The sequence below is a fragment of the Anarrhichthys ocellatus genome, unplaced genomic scaffold (assembly GCF_004355925.1).
Source record: "Anarrhichthys ocellatus isolate YVR2014 unplaced genomic scaffold, GSC_Weel_1.0 scaffold18, whole genome shotgun sequence".
In the NCBI taxonomy this organism is placed as follows: Eukaryota; Metazoa; Chordata; class Actinopteri; order Perciformes; family Anarhichadidae; genus Anarrhichthys; species Anarrhichthys ocellatus.
Window position 1 is genome coordinate 6,224,683 of NW_022280048.1, and position 19,567 is coordinate 6,244,249.

Sequence of the window (19,567 nt, forward strand, 5' to 3'; positions counted from 1 at the left end):
GCCTGTATCCGTCATGCTTCTGTCGTATTCCAACATTGACGCAGATGTGTTTGCCTTTTTTGTGAGTTGTTTGTTACTTGTTTCTACTCTGTCTGCTTCGTCTCTCTCGATGAAGGCTGTTCATTTGATGGGGTGGGCCACGTAGTCGGACATGACAATACATGACATATATATACCGAGTATATTGTTGAAACCTCTTTGAAAAGCTATGGTCAGTTTAGTAAAACACTGTTTATCAGTCTATATTCTTAATTTTTTTTATGACTATTATGCTGATAAAGAGGTATTCTGTCATTCACACTCTCACAGACCACAGGAAGCCCCTCAAACAATTGTTGTCTTAGTTTTGCTCACTGGATTGTTTAAGTTAACATGCACTAAAAATAACTTTCCTCCTTACTCTTAATTTATTTGACCTATAATCCAACATGCATCTGGCATTGGAGAACTCTGCAGTTGTGTGTTCTTATTGGACTGCCATTTTATAATATGCCAATTAAGTTTAGGACAGAATAATGGACTTGCTTAAAGTGCACATGACTGACACAGTGACTCCTTGTGTAGCCTCCCAGGAGGCCGAAATTTTAATTCACTTGTTTTTCTATGACAGTTCACTACACTTCAGATACACACCACTATTTCCGACTACAGCATGTATGGCATCCCCTTTCTAACAGTCATGGCATCGTTGCTTGATGACCTCTGTCATGGCTACCAATATTTCAAATTTGAATCTCCTTTTTCTATCAAAATTTGGTCTTTCCTATAAGTGTGTGGGGACACACTGTTGTCAGAGACTATAACCTACCTCTGGGGCCTGGTTCCTGCCCCCTCCCCCCCCCCCCCCCCCCCCCCACCCCCACTAGCCTCCAAAACCCTTCAGATCTTCAACATCGAGATGAAGAGCAAGATGAAGGCGCACACCATGACGGACGATGTTACCTTCTGGAAGTGGATCTCCCTCAACACAGTTGCACTTGTGACTGACAATGCCGTCTACCACTGGAGCATGGAGGGTGACTCACAGCCTGTGAAAGTCTTTGACCGCCACTCCAGCCTGGCAGGATGCCAGATCATCAACTACCGCACTGACGCCAAGCAGAAATGGCTCCTTCTCATCGGCATCTCAGCCCAGGTACGTAAAGTCTAATACCCAATATATTTAGTTAAGATTGAGACGGTTCTTCCTCACACAGAATATACAGTGATAGCCTGTTTGCCTTTATAAGTAACCATCGATACGCCGTAGCTTAAGCACTGGTTAGCCAGTCGGTTTAGTATGTATATTATTAGACATATTAATGTTTGTTTTACCTTTCAGCAAAATCGGGTGGTTGGAGCCATGCAGCTGTACTCTGTTGACAGAAAGGTTTCTCAGCCCATTGAAGGCCATGCCGCCAGCTTCGCCCAGTTCAAGATGGAGGGGAATACAGAGGAGTCCACTTTGTTCTGCTTTGCTGTCAGAGGGCAGGCTGGAGGGAAGGTGATTGGTGTTGCATACTAGGGGAAACAGGATTTTAATGCCATTTGGCATTCTCGTTGCAAATCCTGAGTTTCTCACTCGTGTTTTTTTTTTTTTTCTTTTCTTTTTTTCTCTTTGACGCAGCTGCATATCATTGAAGTGGGGACCCCACCAACTGGCAACCAACCATTTCCAAAGAAGGCAGTGGATGTGTTCTTCCCTCCAGAAGCGCAGAACGATTTCCCTGTGGCCATGCAGGTATGAAGCATACTTCCAGAATTGAATCAGACTGGGGCTGCCACTTCTTCAAAATGTCAAGTTTGAACGAACATGTAATTCCCTTTTAATTCATTAGAAGGCAACACATAGATCGTAATGCAAAGGCAGTCATTTTGTTTTTATAAAGTCAGCATACAGCCATGTCTTGCCAAAATATTTCCACACATTGCATCTTAGATCATTTGGTGTCCTGATTATGCGATAACCTTGGCTTTGCGCAATAGTGTCGTCCGTTTTTCTTCATCATTTTAGTTTACTGATGGGTCAACAGGGCATGCAATAGGTCAAGCTTTTAAGAATGCCCTCTGCTGGACCACACAGCAAACTACTTCAAACGGGCTGTTGCACCTAATACAAAGTGGCCCGTGCTCAACGTGAAATCAGTATGCTGATAAAGCTACATGGGTTTACATGAGGTCTTTCTTTAAAACCATAATGTGATTTACAGACTCTATACTTCATCTTTGTTTTTTGACAGATAAGCTCCAAGCAAGATGTGGTTTTCCTCATTACCAAATATGGCTACATTCACCTGTATGACTTGGAGACGGGCACCTGCATCTACATGAACCGCATCAGCGGAGAGACCATCTTTGTTACTGCGCCACATGAGGCCACCGCAGGCATCATCGGGGTCAACAGGAAGGGACAGGTAAGAAGGTCGACCTGTGCTCTAGGCAGCTATTCGAAACATACATTTCATTTCCATGTGTTGTTCATGTCACTGTAAAATTCTGGTGAGGAAACCAACTATTTTTCTAAACCTCTAACACACAGCCACAGCAGAACCACTTCTTTATCATGCACCCCTTATGTCATCAGCAAACATGTGTACAAGAAATCTGACACAGATGTGAATGTAAACCACCACAACATCATCAGTTGCTGCATGGGGAAATAACAACAACTCGTTGTTTGTCTGTCGTCATCAGGCAGGCTCAGACTTTGCCAGCAGGCATTATAAATAATCCAAGGTGTAGGGTTGCACACACACACACACACACACACACACACGGGAGAAGGTTGTCTTACTGCTTTTGTAAAGCTGAACCAGAGAGGAGAACTGGATCCAGCCAGCTGATTAATAATGTTCCAGCCAGGCCACACACCAAATGAATAATTGAGCGAAGGGAGGAAAGCTGATCTGAGGCGGTGACAGAGATCTAGCTGTATGGCTGCGCAGTGAAGTGCGTATCTGTGTCTCCACAAGTCACATGAACACAAACACTTCTGGTAGTGATCTGAGAGATAATAGGCCACCACTTGGTACCTGATACTTAGTCATACATTAATACAATGCTTTTCCAATACATTCCTCTTAAATCTGCTACTGTCTTTGGTCAACAAGCAACATAAGCACTTGCATTAACAAAATCTAACCAAATGAGGCGATTTCTTTTTGTTTTTTAATCTAATATTTGCTAATGTTTCTGTTGTGGGATTACAGGACTTTGGTAATTGTAAGCAAAACCCACTGGGGGGTAAAACCCTGCTGTCACAGCGGTGAGAAAAAACATACCACCATAACCCCACTTTGAGGTCAGGTGCTAGGATGTTGATGTTATGGCTGGACAAGAAAAAGATGGGTACTAGTTTAAACATAAGACTCCTTGTTTGAATCCTTTTTACGACTTAGTGTCTGATATTCACTTGAACGCTTCAGTCTCTCCAGTATTATTGGACGCTGCCTTAACTGGTTCCCTGTAGCTGTCAGGACGTTTCTAATTGGTAGCTATGGACTTGGCAGTGTCTGCTTATGAGTCGCAGCGTCAGGATCTCTGATGTTGTGACTCAGACTGGGCAGTGTGTATGTGTCGGACCTGGCCTGACATCGACATGCAGTGGTGATAGCTGCCTTGCAGAACTGCTGCACACCAAGCAGAGAAGGAATGAGAGAAAATGAACAAGCAAGAGGGGGGGGTAAGGGCCCACCACGCATCAGCACATGATGTCAAGAGGGAGGCACAGCCTGGTGCCCTGAATCCTCTTAGTGCTGGTCCTCTCGTCCAATCAGAACCTCCACCTTGTCTCTTCGTAGTTTTACTCTTCTGTGTGTGTGTGTGTGTGTGTGTGTGTGTGTGTGTGTGTGTGTGTGTGTGTCTGGGCCAGCATATCACTTGATGCGACAGTTCATGTGTCATATGACTCTTGGTGCTCTGTTGTTGAGAACAGTTGTTCTGGCAAGCTTGTCTCTTTTTTTTTTTTTTAACTTTCTTTCCATCAGACTCTGATAATTTAAATGGCATGTTACATTTTAAATGAACTTGAGTATTGGCTCACTTGTCCAGAGGATTTATTATATCTGCCTTGTTTTCTCTTTATCATTCCTGACTTAAATATTGGTCATCTCTTCCAGGTGCCGTATCCTCACTGACCACACTTGGCGTACATACTGAGTAGAACACAGAATCTCCTCTACGGGACCTATTTTTACTCCCGTCTTTTCTGTCCATGTTTTATTTCAACCAGCCTACCTCCAATTAGCCGACCCACATTAGAGTCAGTGAGTGACTTTGCTTTAGTGGCTGGAAGAATGAGGTCTAGTCATCCGTGTTAAAAGCTGGGGGCACTGACCTGCTGGGCTTGTTTGTAGAGGGGCCAACACTGGCTGTCTTTCTCCTTTCGCCCCTCCCCAATCCTCCGCCCTGCTCTTTTCATTCGACTCATTCTCCTTTCTGTTTCTGTTGCCAGACTGCTCACAAAAGCCATCCGTTACACTGACCCACTAATGATACATTTGCATTCAGCAGCCACAACCCAGGGCCAGGCAGCGTTTAATGGCATTTAGTGCTATTGCCCACAGTTGCATTCAGCTGAGCCTGCCCACTCTGCTAATTTCTGGCACAGGATGTGAATAAGGAATGTGTTGATTTATGCCAGCCTAGTTTAGATGTATCTAAGATGAGTTCAAATAAAAAAGACCACCTATCTGTGTAAGCCTAGCTTTAAGTCGGAGCCATTGTGGGGGTTAGGAAGCAGTGCATTTGATTTCATTGACGTTGACATGATGCTTTGTATATAAGAGTCATGCCTTGACTGGCTGCAGATTCATTTACTTTAGACAGACCTTTACAGATAGAGGTCCTGAGTGGATGATACTGAACTGAGACAAACTACAGACAAAAGAAGGAAACAGAAATGTGGTGTTTTCCATCAGATTTATACAAACAAAGAGCTAAACTCTGTCAGCAGGATTGCAGTGTCTGGTCTCTAGTGAACTGTACTACAACATTCTCTATTTTCCCTGTAACACAGGTGCTGTCAGTCTGTGTGGAGGAGGAAAACATCATACCCTACATCACTAACGTGCTCCAGAACCCAGATCTGGCTCTCCGCTTAGCTGTCCGCAACAACCTCGCCGGTGGTGAAGAGCTCTTTGCACGCAAGTTCAACAACCTGTTTGCTGCGGCCAACTACTCCGAGGCCGCCAAGGTTGCTGCCAATGCACCAAAGGTACTCATCCTGTTAGCATGGGACCAATCAACAGCACTCTGACACAGTCTGAACAAAAAGGAGTGTAGAGTCCACATGGTTGTATTTACTGCAGTGTTGGATTGCATTATATTCTTCCCACTTGTTTTGCCGTTTATCAGTCGTTTAGATCTCCCCTCACCTTCAGTGGATTTTTCCCCCTCTCAGGGTATCCTGCGAACCCCAGACACCATCCGTCGCTTCCAGGGTGTTCCAACTCAGCCAGGCCAGACCTCCCCTTTGCTGCAGTACTTCGGCATCCTGTTGGACCAGGGTCAGCTCAACAAGTTTGAGTCCCTTGAGCTTTGCAGGCCAGTCCTCCAGCAGGGCCGAAAGCAGCTCCTGGAGAAATGGCTGAAGGAAGACAAGGTATTGCTGATCTCCAGCCACAGGAAGAGGCTCTTCCTGAGTTGGCTGTTTGTTTATGTGACTCGCCTATTCTATTGGATCATGTGAGAACATCCGTTATGTCAGGAATTTGTGACGTTGTCCTTAGAAACTGTAGATTGTAGTGCTACAATGGTAAACAACAGAATCTGTGATGGGGGATATAATTTCATATAAATATAAATTTTCACAAGTTTTGTATTCAGCATATATTTGTGTATTTTAATTTTTTTAAATCATCCATTCATTTACTGTACTTGCTATTCATTTTCCTAACCTTAGTAGGCTCTCCTTTTTCATTTGAAGGTCTGGGTGTGTTTTCATTATGTATATTGACACGATACCGCTATAATTGTCCTGAATTGCTTCCAATGCTGATGTTAGTTGTCCTACGTTTCAGTTGGAGTGCTCGGAGGAACTGGGTGACCTGGTGAAGGCAGTGGATCCCACCTTGGCACTCAGCGTCTACCTGAGGGCCAACGTCCCCAGCAAAGTCATCCAGTGCTTTGCAGAGACTGGTCAGTTCCCCAAGATCGTCCTGTACGCCAAGAAGGTACGTCTGTCTGAGAGGATGTCTGAGCGCTTTAAGTTTGAAATGCATGGCCAATAAAGGAGAGAGCGGACTGTGTGAAATGCATTTCTAAACAGAAAGCCTTCCCTAATGCCTAATTCAATGATGTAGTTTTCAAGTATATTGTCAATAAAGATGTGCGTCTCCATAAAGTGTAGTGAATATAAGACTTGATTATAATGTAGATGTATCCATTGTTTCTGTTCCAGGTGGGCTATACTCCTGACTGGATCTTTCTGCTCAGGAATGTGATGCGGATCAACCCAGAACAAGGCCTGCAGTTTGCCCAGATGCTGGTCCAGGATGAAGAGCCACTGGCTGACATCACACAGGTCAGAGGAAGGGATGCTGGTTTTCCACTGATCCATCTGGAAAACTTTTAATTTTGCTAATAAAGTACTTCCTAATTATAAAGAACTGCAGACTCTTGGGATGTAAGCTCACAATTTTACTTTATAAAAAAGTTGTCTCGCACTAACCTCCAAGTCTACTGTTCCTTGAAACTTGACAAAGTATTTGACTGAGTCACATGACATGCCAACATCTGTGAACCTCAGCTATCCTGTAGTATAAAGGAAGTTCACCTCTTCCTTTACTTCCCGCCACTGTAGACACACGGCACTGCAAGTGCCAGCTGCTGACACAGCGTTCTGTGTAGCCTCGAGCGCTGTACTAGCGGGTAACAAGAGTAAAACACGTTGCATTGGAGACTTTCTTAAATCTTTGGAAGAGGGAATGTGTTGTATTCAGCCATCTTCCCTTGTATCAAGTAAAATCATGTCAGTGGAGTAGAACTGTAGGAGACTGTGGCAGGAGTGTTATGCTTAAGTTGGACGAATGTGTCGTGTACCAATGGCTACAGGGCAGTTGTTTTATTTTGTTCAAAGAAAGGTTCTCACAAGTCATTTTCTTGTCTGGGTTTTTGCAGCTAGTCAATTTTGCTCTCCTTTGTGTCTGTCCAGATCGTGGATGTATTCATGGAGTACAACCTGATCCAGCAGTGCACCTCATTCCTCCTGGACGCTCTGAAGAACAACAGACCCTCAGAAGGACCACTGCAGACGCGCCTGCTGGAGATGAACCTCATGCACGCCCCACAGGTGAACACATCGACACAGACTTTACTTTAAGGAGTCCCAATAATAGAGCTGGGGTGAGTTTATTTCTAACTTCTTTCTTGCGTTGTCATGTTTGCAGGTTGCTGATGCAATCCTGGGCAACCAGATGTTCACTAACTACGATCGTGCCCACATCGCCCAGCTGTGCGAGAAGGCAGGACTCCTGCAAAGGGCGCTGGAGCACTACACCGATCTGTATGACATCAAGCGCGCGGTGGTGCACACGCACCTGCTCAACCCAGAGGTAGGCTTCAGTTACTGACCGAGTGAAATTAAATTTAAACTTGAGGCTGTTTTTCATTCCTATCAAATAGTGTCCAACCTATGAGTTAAACTATCACTCCCCCCTCATACCTCCAGTGGCTGGTGAACTTCTTTGGCTCGCTGTCAGTGGAGGACTCTCTGGAGTGCCTCAGGGCCATGCTGACGGCCAACATCCGCCAGAACCTGCAGATCTGTGTCCAGGTGGCTTCCAAGTACCACGAACAGCTCACCACACAGTCTCTCACTGAGCTCTTTGAGTCCTTCAAGAGTTTTGAAGGTGAGATCCCAAACTTAGCGCTGGCATACTGCTTCTCTCGATCTTTCTTTAGTGAAACACTTCTTATTAAACTTTCTTGTTATATGAAAAAACATATGATATGAGCTCTTAGATTAGTGTTTGTGTATACTTGCATGTATTATGTTATTTTGCATGCAGAGTGTTCTTGGTGTGTGTGTCTTCTGACTATGACTGATCTATTATATTTGTCGAACAGATGAGTGTTTATGGGATCCATCGTTGTCAAGTACTTTGCTAAACTCTGTTTTAGAGATAATAAACAATTGATAGATACATGCAAATTGTCTATTACATTACTGTAATTATGTGTTGTAATATGCTGCCTGTAGAATCCTTCACATTCCCATACAAATTATGTGTAAAGAAAATTCAAGTTCATGGACACTGAAAAAAGTAATGAAATACTTGTTTGAATGCAGCCATTCCCTCATGCCCAGTTAGATGTCCCCTAACTATCAGTTAGACATGTAGGCCACAGCAGAGTTGGGACAATCAATAGATTGTGCAGAATGGCCTGGAGGTGATTAAGTTCACCTCTACTATTACTGGAATAATGAAGCATAAAGGTTCAGTAAGCTAATTGGGGAAGAGCAAAACAGCCGTCATGGCACTACACTTTTAATGTCAGTTATATCTTTTAGGATGTATTGCTGGATCCATACCGCTATCATTAGATCGGTGACGCTGCAGAAGCTTAATATAAGTGACCGTGTGTGTCTCTCAGGTCTGTTCTACTTCCTGGGCTCGATCGTGAACTTCAGTCAGGACCCTGAAGTCCACTTCAAATACATCCAGGCCGCCTGCAAGACGGGCCAGATCAAAGAGGTGGAGAGGATCTGTAGAGAGAGCAACTGCTACGACCCCGAGCGCGTTAAGAACTTCCTCAAGGTAAAGGGTTAGGGACAGCTGGACATTTTAAGTCTCTTCTTTACTGGTCCTTTCTTCTAATGTGGTCGCTCTCCCTCCCCTTATACAACTTATCTTTCTGTTCCTGATATGCTTTCTTGCTTTTTTTTTTTTGCTTTTTAAATCATCTGAACCATCACAGTTTTTCACAGTATTAGGTGGTCTTAAGAAAAAAGTGTTGCACTTAAAAAAAATCTCTATTCCCAGTCTCAAATCCCATTTTCTACATATTGAAGGAAAAGTGTCACATGGCTCATTAAAATTTTGACCCCTTTCTATAGTTTAGCAAATTATTACTGTCACTGGTAGTTCCCCAGCAGTGAATTATCTTTTGTGCTTTTCCTCTTTTGTCTTTGGAATGGCAGGACATGTATCAGGTAAATCTATCCTTCCCCACAGTACAGGACTTCTCCCTTCTTCTTTTTTCACCCCTACTCCTAAACTGCAGGTGCAGGATTGAAATTGGGATTTGTATGGAGGTGTATATGCTTATACACCACGATTCATACACCCATACTACATAGTTATGTAGTCCTAGTCATTCATTGGATGTTTTGTGTGTAATTGCAGTTCATGAGTGAACAATTTAGTTCCCTGCACTCCATATTTGAAGACATTGGAGGTGTCTGTGTGTAGTACTAGTGGTCAGTGCTGTGTAGTGTTGACCTGACAACTGGCAGCTCTCTGTCTGCCAGTAAGTAAGAAATAGAGATGCACCGATCGACCGTCTGGTGACCGGAATCTGACAATTTTCAGCTTGATCAGCGGTCACCGGTGCCAGTCCCAGATATAGAAGATTCTGTGCTGGTCAAATGTATATGATACTGTGTGCTAATGGGAAAGGAGTGGTAATAATAAAGCACATGCTTTGCATTCCTTAGATACAGCTGTGCAGTGTTCTAAGCAGACTGGATGTCATGCACCTGATGATAGAACACGCATTACAACCAAAACAGACTTGACTTGGACTTGCAAAAAACGAAATGTGAGCGTCTCTGGGTCAGACTGAAGAATCTGAATCTGCCAAGACCGTTGCAATCAGTGCATCTCGAGGAAGAAAGCCACCGTAGACTATCTCGAGGTCTTGTTCTGCGACTCTGCTGTGAAAGGACGGTTGACGTAGCTGGAAAATGATATTTGAAATTTAATTTCATCAGTGACTCTGATGAATGTCTGACCATCTTACACAGTACAGTATTGTCATACCTGCAGTAAAATAAATGTCTGTTTTTATTAACAAAATACATGTAAATTCATTCTCTGTGCAGCGGTAGAAGATGCACCAAGCTTTGTTGGTGTTGTGGCTTGTATAGAGCTGTTGTGTTATCTTACTGAACCTGGCATCTTTCCCTCCACTCTCTGTGACGGACAGGAAGCCAAACTCACCGACCAGCTGCCACTCATCATCGTCTGTGACCGCTTTGACTTTGTCCACGACCTGGTCCTCTACCTGTACCGCAACAACCTGCAGAAGTACATTGAGATCTATGTTCAGAAGGTACGGCTTTCAAATGCATCATGACGATTGTACATCATTGTATTTCAGAAATAAGATGAGATTTATCGTTTAATTTGTGTCTTAGGTGAATCCTAGCCGTCTGCCTGTCGTGATCGGTGGTCTCTTGGACGTGGACTGCTCGGAGGATGTCATCAAGAGCCTGATCCTGGTTGTCAGGGGACAGTTCTCTACTGATGAATTGGTCGCCGAGGTGGAAAAGAGAAACAGGTGCTGCACTATTCTACCTACACCTTTCTAAACTTTACAACTCCAAAAGTAATTTTGTCCTTCCAGGTAAGGGTGATAAGTTTTTACTTCTATTTACAAAAAGTTTAATTATCGGGAGAGAAACTGTTGTTGCAGCTTTGTCTGAAACACCAGATGGTCGAGATGATTGAGTATTTGAAATTTGGGCTGGCTTTTCTATGACCGACAATTTAGCTTTGAAATATAAACAGTGTTGCATTATGACTTTCTCTAATGACTTGTGTGATATTAAAAATCACTGATTATTCATTCATCTCCTTAGAAATGGGCAGCTAATGCATATCAGATTAAAACAGGATTTTTTGCCATTAGTCTAATTTTCAGCAATCAAAAAAAAACAATTAGCAGGAATATATATATATATATATTTTTTTTTTTAATTTAATTAACAGGAGAGTTACCTTTTAGTTAAACATATTTTGTAGTGGAAGTAACAAGTTACAGCGATTTTTAAATAATGTTGATGACGGTAATCTACTGCGGGATCTTACTTAAGAACGTGCTGACATCCCTCTTCCCTTACAGACTGAAGCTGCTGCTGCCCTGGCTGGAGTCTCGTATCCACGAGGGCTGTGAGGAGCCCGCTACCCACAATGCTCTGGCCAAGATCTACATTGACAGCAACAACAACCCTGAGCGCTTCCTGAGGGAAAACCCGTTCTACGACAGCCGTGTGGTGGGAAAGTACTGCGAGAAGAGAGACCCCCACCTGGCCTGTGTGGCCTACGAGAGAGGACAGTGTGACCAGGAGTTGATCAATGTGAGGATGAACTTTTCTACTGCCTCTCACCAGTGTATCCAAATGTTTCAGTTCGCCTCCTTTTTTTTAATGTAGTACTTTAAACTGCCTTCACTGTAGCAGGAAGAATTGTAATTGATGATCTTTTAATATCAGGTCTGCAATGAGAACTCCCTGTTCAAGAGCTTGTCTCGCTACCTGGTGCGCCGCAAAGACCCTGACCTGTGGGCCAGCGTGCTGCTGGAGAGCAACCCCTTCAGACGACCACTCATTGACCAGGTAGAGTACACGCAAAACAAGTCTCATCCTAGTTGATGCAACTGCCTGACGTTGTCTAAGCTTCTGTTCCTTGGCCCTCAGGTGGTGCAAACAGCACTGTCCGAAACCCAGGACCCAGAGGAGGTCTCCGTCACAGTCAAGGCCTTCATGACCGCAGACTTGCCCAACGAGCTCATCGAGCTGCTGGAGAAGATTGTTTTGGACAACTCGGTCTTCAGTGAACACAGGTGATTAGTTGTGACATTTTTGGATGTCTTGCTATGTCATTTCCAAATTAAATAGCAAAATTAAAGTGTTCCTTTCTCCCCACAGAAATCTGCAGAACCTGCTGATCCTAACCGCAATCAAAGCCGACCGTACTCGTGTGATGGAGTACATCAGCAGGCTAGACAACTATGATGCTCCCGATATCGCCAACATCGCCATCAGCAACGAGCTCTTCGAGGAGGCCTTCGCCATCTTCAAGAAGTTTGACGTCAACACCTCTGCAGTGCAGGTCAGTCATTAGCTCTTAAATAGCTAGAGCAATGCCTTATCGACTAAAGAAGTGTTGATCGTTAATGGTCTTTGTTTTGTTTTTAATCTAGGTGCTGATCGAACATATTGGCAACCTGGACCGGGCCTATGAGTTTGCAGAACGCTGCAATGAGCCGGCTGTGTGGAGCCAGCTGGCCAAAGCTCAGCTGCAGAAGGACTTGGTTAAAGAGGCCATCGACTCCTACATCAAAGCCGATGATCCCTCTGCCTACATGGAGGTGGTACAGGCTGCTGATAAGAGCGGTAAGGAGACTTGTTGAGCTCAAGTAAGAAAAGAAAAGCACCAGACTCGGTTGAAATTTTAGAGGAAATTAAATTGGTTTATAACCGAATTAGCGGCGCTCCGTTAGCTGCTATTCTCAATAAAAACAAGCTTGATTAACTTGATTAATGTAGAAACACACCAGCAACTTAATATCGCTGTCCGTGTGTTTCAGGAAACTGGGAGGACTTGGTCAAATTCCTTCAGATGGCTCGTAAGAAGGCCCGTGAATCCTACGTGGAGACGGAGCTCATCTTTGCCTTAGCCAAAACCAATCGCCTGGCTGAGCTGGAAGAGTTCATCAACGGGCCCAACAATGCTCACATCCAACAGGTCAGCCTTGCTCTCATACAACCCTCTGAGAAAACGCTCTTGGGTCTTAAATGAATACCGTGTCTTTATTGTATCTGTTATGTAGGTTGGTGACCGCTGCTATGATGAGAAAATGTATGACGCCGCTAAGCTGCTGTACAACAACGTCTCCAACTTCGGTCGTCTGGCTTCAACTCTGGTGCACCTCGGGGAGTACCAGGCCGCTGTGGACGGCGCCCGCAAGGCCAACAGCACCCGCACCTGGAAAGAGGTGTGCTTCGCCTGCGTGGACGGAAAGGAGTTCAGACTCGCCCAGATGTGTGGTCTCCACATCGTGGTTCACGCTGACGAGCTGGAGGAGCTGATCAACTACTACCAAGTAAGATTTTTCTTTTTTGTGTTTGCGTTTTCAGCACCCCGTGAGCTATTATGACTTATCCTACGTACTTCCATGAACACACTTTTACCACGTTCCATCCTCCCTCTTCTCTCTCAGGACCGCGCTTACTTTGAGGAGCTCATCACCATGCTGGAGGCCGCCCTGGGCCTGGAGCGCGCTCACATGGGGATGTTCACGGAGCTGGCCATCCTTTACTCCAAGTTCAAGCCCCAGAAGATGAGGGAGCATCTGGAGCTCTTCTGGTCCAGAGTTAACATCCCGAAGGTCCTGAGAGCAGCGGAGCAGGCTCACCTGTGGGCCGAGCTGGTCTTCCTGTACGACAAGTACGAGGAGTTTGACAACGCCATCATCACCATGATGACCCACCCGACAGATGCCTGGAAGGAGGGACAGTTCAAAGACATAATCACCAAGGTGCAGTTCGACTTGTTGTCAAAATTTAAATTGTAAATATCATTTTTTTTATTGTGACGTACCCAACTGTCTCATTGTATTTGGCTTTTTCTTCGAGTGTTGCAGAACTATCATCATGGCTCGTTTTGCAGTGTATTTCCCGCTCCAGTGTTTATGCTCATTAGTGTCTTTTTTACTGTGTAGGTGGCCAACGTGGAGCTGTACTACAAAGCCACCCAGTTCTATCTGGAGTTCAAGCCCTTGTTACTGAATGATTTGCTCATAGTGCTCTCCCCCAGACTGGACCACTCCCGTGCCGTCAACTACTTCAGCAAGGTACACTTTAATCTCATTATGATGGGAGAAGGGCTGTGACATAAACTTCCTGATTGAGTGTTTTTACTATCAACCTATTTTTATGCACAATTTCAATTTGCATATTCAAAATCTCTAGAAATTCTACAAGGAAGTCTGTGTGGACCAACAAGTACTGTAACGTTCCTCATACTAGTACATTAAACAAACATATTTATCATATTCTCATCACTTTTTCCACCGGTTGAGATTTGTCTGACGTTCTTTTAATAACGTCTCGTTGTGTCCTCTTCTTCTGCAATGAGAATTAGTGCCACCAACTGTTAATCGTGATGCACCCAACTCCTAATATTTACACAATGGTAGTGGACAGAAAGGATGAATTTGTAGATTTTCGAGAAATGTAGTTAAAATGTAGGATGTAAACTCATGCTAATGCGATGGTGAATGTACACGTGTGTCCACAGGTGAAACAGCTGCCTCTGGTCAAACCCTACCTGCGGTCAGTACAGAACCACAACAACAAATCAGTCAATGAAGCACTTAACAACCTCTTCATCACAGAGGAGGACTATCAGGTGAGAGAGCCTTTGACGGTGCAACTGTATTTTGTTTCATCTTTTCATTTCACACACGTCGTTATTCTTTGATTTGACGTTCTCCCCTTTTTCCCGTCGCACTCATTAGGCACTGAGGACATCAATAGATGCCTACGACAACTTTGACAACATCTCACTGGCCCAGCGCTTGGAGAAGCACGAGCTGATCGAGTTCAGGAGAATCGCAGCTTACCTCTTCAAGGGCAACAACCGCTGGAAACAGAGTGTGGAGCTCTGCAAGAAGGACAAGCTCTATAAGGTGTTTGTTTCCTCTTGGAACATTCACTTTGCTCTCATTGCGAATGTTTCTGATACACTGCTCAGATTTGGCTCAGACCAGCCCTGAACCCGTGTGTGCCGTGTCTCCCCCGCAGGATGCCATGCAGTATGCGTCTGAGTCCAAGGACATCGAGCTGGCAGAGGAGCTGCTGTCCTGGTTCCTCCAGGAGGACAAGAGGGAGTGTTTCGCCGCCTGCCTGTTCACCTGCTACGACCTGCTGCGGCCCGACGTGGTGCTGGAGACCGCCTGGAGGCACAACATCATGGACTTTTCTATGCCGTACTTCATTCAGGTCATGAGGGAGTACCTCAGCAAGGTGGGTCAGCTCTGAACTGAGACATAAAGTTGTTTTAAAAGGATTCATGCAGGTTCTCCTATCAGGGCATCGTGACCGATAGCAGGCAAGGAATCAAAACCAGCTTAACTTTCTGAACAGTGCAGTCAGGATTAATGATTGTTCATTTTTAATGGATTATCTGATATTAGGCCTGATTATGTGCAGCATCATTTATTCAAACTACAAAATGAAGTAATTGTCATCTCTTCACTTTTTGGTCCTTTGGGTTTCTTGAGTCTGATCCATAAACCAGATAGTTTACAAAACTGTAGCTGATAAAACCATATGTTTAAAGGACAAATAGTCCGAATACACGGCATGTTGACAAATTCAACATTTTTACTATTTTCCGTACTCAAAATTCTTTCCAATAGTTGACTGTTTACCAAAATTCCTTTACAGGGAAAGCCTTTTAATGTTTTCCTATGCTGCAACTCTTCTGTTCCAGGTTGATGCGGTAAATGAACAGGTGAAAGCTAAATGCTCTGTATTTGATCTCAAAGTATTTAGCTCGGAAGACTGCAGCCTCGAGTGTGCATGGTTTTTAGCTCCACTCTCATTTTGACACGGTCACTGAGACACCTTTCAAGCTGAAGTTGTAGTTGTTGTGGAACTTTCTATATGTGTAGTCCCTAATAATACTAAGTGTGAGGAAGTGAATCTGTAGCCGTCTGCTGCAACAATACAGGATTGGAGATTACGTATTCACTATATTAACATCAGACGCATTTTGGCATTAACTTGCATGCTTAATCAACTATCTGAAATACACCAGGTGTTATTGTATATCATATTTGAAATGAACTACAGTGCCTCTGTAAGGAAACGGAAAGGTTCAACCTCAACATGCTAATCTGGTCAGAGGCTTCAACGTGTACAATAACTTCTCTGCAACTTCACGTAAAAGTGTATTTCCTCACAGATGCTGACACTGCACAATATGAAGCTACACTGTACGTTCCTTAAAAGGGTTTAGAGGATAAAAGCATGTCCATCACGTCTCTGGCTGATGCGTAGCAGCAGGCTGTTGGTTGTCGCCTGACTTCCTGTAGAAAAGCCAGGGAGCACCTGGTCTGAGACTCGCCCTCCTCTCTCCTCCCACACTGCATCTCAGTGCTGCAGCCTCTTACTCACTGCCGGCGGTGTAACACAAAGAGCATGACACTGTTTCTGGTCACAGAGAACTTAAAAAAAAATTTAAAAAAAAAAAGAGCTGCTGTTTTTCTGAAGAGGCATGGAGAAATTGAATGATAAATGCATCGAGACAAGATGTGAGAGTGCACTGCTGAGCAAGCCTTTACTTTTAACTCTGCAAATATAACTGCATCCAGGTGCTACTGCTCTCTCACCCGTTGACCTGATGGGTACATTCTGCATATTGCTGCATCCGACTTGCTGCCTGTTGTTTTTCTTAGTGTTGTCTCTTTATTTATTTAAAGAATTGGCGGCTTTCATGGTTACTGTCAGCCAGGCCAACCAGACGGTTCAACAGAGGAAATAAAATGATTAGTTTAACTTTCACCTCATTTAATATTACTAGTTTGACTTGTACTGCTAGTAGACGCGCTTATATTCAGTACAAACTGTCGAAATGTCAGCATACTGTGTGCAAAATGTCAAAAGCTTACACAAATGGCACTGGTTCAATCACTTGAAATTGTCTTGTTCCTGTCAGTCGGGTTTTATTTTGTGTTGCTGCTGTGCGAAATCTGCGTACATGAGCCCACATGAGCATCCCTCGTCAGAAAAGTCGTCACAGATCAGTTAATGAGTTTACATGGGGTTTTTCAACTTGTTTATTAGTGTGTTGCTTAGTCGTTAATTGTTGTGGCTTTTCTCTGAATGCTCGTGTTTCTTTGCTTTGCAGGTAGATAAACTAGAAACCTCAGAGACTGTAAGGAAAGAGGAGGAGCAGGCAACAGAGACGCAACCCATCGTCTATGGTAAGTCCTCTTGTGACATTCGTGTCCATTTCACTGTGATCAAAAGCAGAGGCAGCAGGCCTCCCTCCATATCTGTATCAGAATACATTGAAGACCCTGAAAACGTATTCAAATAATTATTAATTCATTAATTAACTAAATGTATAGCTGCTCTATAACATAAAATATGTATTAGTTTTACAAGCCTTTTGAAAAACGTATATGTTTAATTGTAATATAATAATATCAGGGTGTTTATAAATGAGATTACGGTATTTTACAATTTTTTGTGCGTTCATCAAAGTGATTGGTAACGGCTGCTTTTAGTACCACAGCTGAAAAGGAAACAACATGGTTCACCACATAAGAACAAATATCAACAAACTAATGAGGATGCGCTGTGACCAAATCTTTAGAGTTTATATCAGAACTGTGGCTGTGGTTAGAATAAAACAGACCAGTTGCATGTTGGAAACGTACCTGTGTGTTTCTTGCAGGCACGCCCCAGTTGATGCTGACAGCGGGCCCCAGCGTACCGGTGGTCCCTCAGCAACCTTACGGCTACGGCTACCAGGCGCCTGCAGGATACAGTCAGCCACCAGCTCAGCCAGGCTTTGGCTACGGCATGTAAAGACCCCGCCCCCTTCTCTCCACATGCAGGCTGGAGCAACCATCCATCCGTCTCCCTCAGTCCTTCACCAGACCATTAGTGTCCCTCTCTGCCCCCCCACAGGGAGTGGGGAATAACACAGACCACCCTTTTTTTTTTTTTTTTTTTTTTTTTTTTTTTTTTTTTTTTTTTTCGCACCCCTTTTTAAACTGTCATGAAGGACTCAGTTTTATTTCTGTTGTCAAAGAAAAAGATTGAATCACAAAGATTAATTTTCTCACATTCCATATTGACTAGATTAATTTTTCTTTTGTCTATTTTATTTGAATGGGAAAGGGTTTATGTACAATGGGGGGGGGGGGGGGCTTGTGAGAAGAGCTAGTCCTCTTCTCAGTAAAAGAAAAAAAAGGTCTGTTGTGAAGCATCTGATTTGCACTCTGTAGTGAAAAGAAAATTAATGTAGAACCTCTTCCTCTTGATGTGTGTGAGCAGCTTCTTCTGTCCGACTGTAAAATGCATTTAATTATTGTATATTCAGACACAAAAAAATGCTATTATGTTCTTCTATATTTGAACATGAGACCGCCGCTTCAGTCACCACAATCCTGAAACACTACGTTGTACCAGTCATGTCCCCACACACAGAAAACACAAGAGTATTTTACATACGATTTACAGGAAAGTTAGATTCTTCCCTGCAAAGCCTATGCAGGACTCTCCAAACAAATTTGTGTTCAGACGATATTTCCATGTGCTTTAAATACTGCTCTAATGTGGGACCATTCCACCTCAGGAGGGACTGCAGACCTGTTTGACTAACATGCCCTCTCTTACTGCTGCGGTTTGTTTCTGCTGGATATCACTGTTAGTGTGCAGGAGCGATTTTTCAAACTTTATTCTCCTCGTGTCCTGTTGAGGGTTATCTTTTGACCTTTTCAGTTGACCCGCTCCTCCAATTCAGAAACCGTATCACAGGACTTGTGGTAATTTGAAGTTTTTATCAAAGGCTTGCGTGTATACAGGAAATCAGTCATTAACTCCTTTGAATTTATATTCTTATCTAAATTACCTTAGATTGAAATTGTGTACTTGAGATACTTTGTGCATAATCAGGATCCTAATGAATGAAACAGCGGTTTTGTTTTCCACTTAAAAATAAAGGCTTCTTGTTTGTCAAGAACGGTCTGATTGTGTCTTACTTGTACTGTGCAGGAGTGAAGCTGTGGGTTACATTTACACTACATCCACTGACATAGCTGCACATTCAGCCTAACTAAAGGGCCATGATGTTATGCTTCTGATGGGAATGATAGATACTGAGCAGAGTGACCATCGGCTGTAATGTGCAGATGAATGAGATGCTGTAGTTTGTGGTCCAGTTTGATATTGCAGAAAAGTTTATTACTCACTCTTGGAATGACTTATTTCGTCTCATTCATGGAGACTGTTCGAGAGCTCTTTATTCAGCTGTATGCTTTTTTTTTTTTTTTGATGCCATATTGTCCTCTTACTTCATCTACCTTGTGTGATGTCTACTATCTTCTTATGCTCGGGTCAGTTAAACGGCAGCATTGGCTCACTTTATGCGTAAGGATGTAGTACTAGCGCCTTCTGGTGATACAAATCAGTGGGTGCTAGGAGTAACGCAGACTAGAAAAAAGGCAGATCTGAGGTGAGTTACTGCCATTCGTAACATTTTTAATATCAACAGCTGGAGGATTGTGATTTAATATTACTTTCAGTAGATGTACAATAAGACATGGATATGATTATCTGGAACAAATTATCTCAGGATGGTTAACTAGACTGCAGCATCTAAGACCAGGAAAAATATTTACTTTTATTTTATTTTTTTTTTAAATACAAATGCCATCCAGTCAAATATCTATTGATGACACTGATGTAACCAGCTCTACTGCAAACAGATCTAACTTAATTTCAGTGACCTCTTTGTATTAGATGAAAGCTTTGCAATATAACTGACAATTTATGAATTCATTTTGTGGGATTAGGATTTGTCTTTCCTTGTATGAAGAGATTTTGGGACACTTGTGTATTGCA

The 19,567-nt window shown here is 43.4% G+C and overlaps 1 protein-coding gene across 2 annotated transcripts in view; it reads left to right on the plus strand.

Moving 5' to 3' along the window:
• The window catches only part of cltca (clathrin, heavy chain a (Hc)), a 30,925-nt gene extending 12,239 nt beyond the window's left edge, over positions 1-18,686 (plus strand). Inside the window, exons 4-31 of one of the 2 annotated variants that reach the window (XM_031856994.1) lie at positions 867-1,135; positions 1,322-1,483; positions 1,607-1,720; positions 2,220-2,393; positions 4,997-5,194; positions 5,381-5,581; positions 6,000-6,152; positions 6,380-6,502; positions 7,133-7,270; positions 7,368-7,532; positions 7,649-7,829; positions 8,575-8,738; positions 10,129-10,254; positions 10,340-10,482; positions 11,047-11,281; positions 11,417-11,539; positions 11,621-11,766; positions 11,852-12,035; positions 12,127-12,319; positions 12,514-12,671; positions 12,757-13,029; positions 13,147-13,464; positions 13,648-13,779; positions 14,226-14,336; positions 14,446-14,616; positions 14,732-14,953; positions 16,842-16,917; positions 17,394-18,686. In XM_031856994.1, coding sequence (XP_031712854.1) covers positions 867-1,135; positions 1,322-1,483; positions 1,607-1,720; positions 2,220-2,393; positions 4,997-5,194; positions 5,381-5,581; positions 6,000-6,152; positions 6,380-6,502; positions 7,133-7,270; positions 7,368-7,532; positions 7,649-7,829; positions 8,575-8,738; positions 10,129-10,254; positions 10,340-10,482; positions 11,047-11,281; positions 11,417-11,539; positions 11,621-11,766; positions 11,852-12,035; positions 12,127-12,319; positions 12,514-12,671; positions 12,757-13,029; positions 13,147-13,464; positions 13,648-13,779; positions 14,226-14,336; positions 14,446-14,616; positions 14,732-14,953; positions 16,842-16,917; positions 17,394-17,527 — 4,787 coding nt within the window. In that variant the 3' untranslated portion in view covers positions 17,528-18,686. Of the gene's footprint in view, positions 1-866; positions 1,136-1,321; positions 1,484-1,606; positions 1,721-2,219; positions 2,394-4,996; positions 5,195-5,380; positions 5,582-5,999; positions 6,153-6,379; positions 6,503-7,132; positions 7,271-7,367; positions 7,533-7,648; positions 7,830-8,574; positions 8,739-10,128; positions 10,255-10,339; positions 10,483-11,046; positions 11,282-11,416; positions 11,540-11,620; positions 11,767-11,851; positions 12,036-12,126; positions 12,320-12,513; positions 12,672-12,756; positions 13,030-13,146; positions 13,465-13,647; positions 13,780-14,225; positions 14,337-14,445; positions 14,617-14,731; positions 14,954-15,422; positions 16,434-16,841; positions 16,918-17,393 lie in introns of those variants that run through there. The other variant, XM_031856995.1, reaches the window with a different exon arrangement.
• Positions 18,687-19,567: the final 881 nt, after the last annotated feature.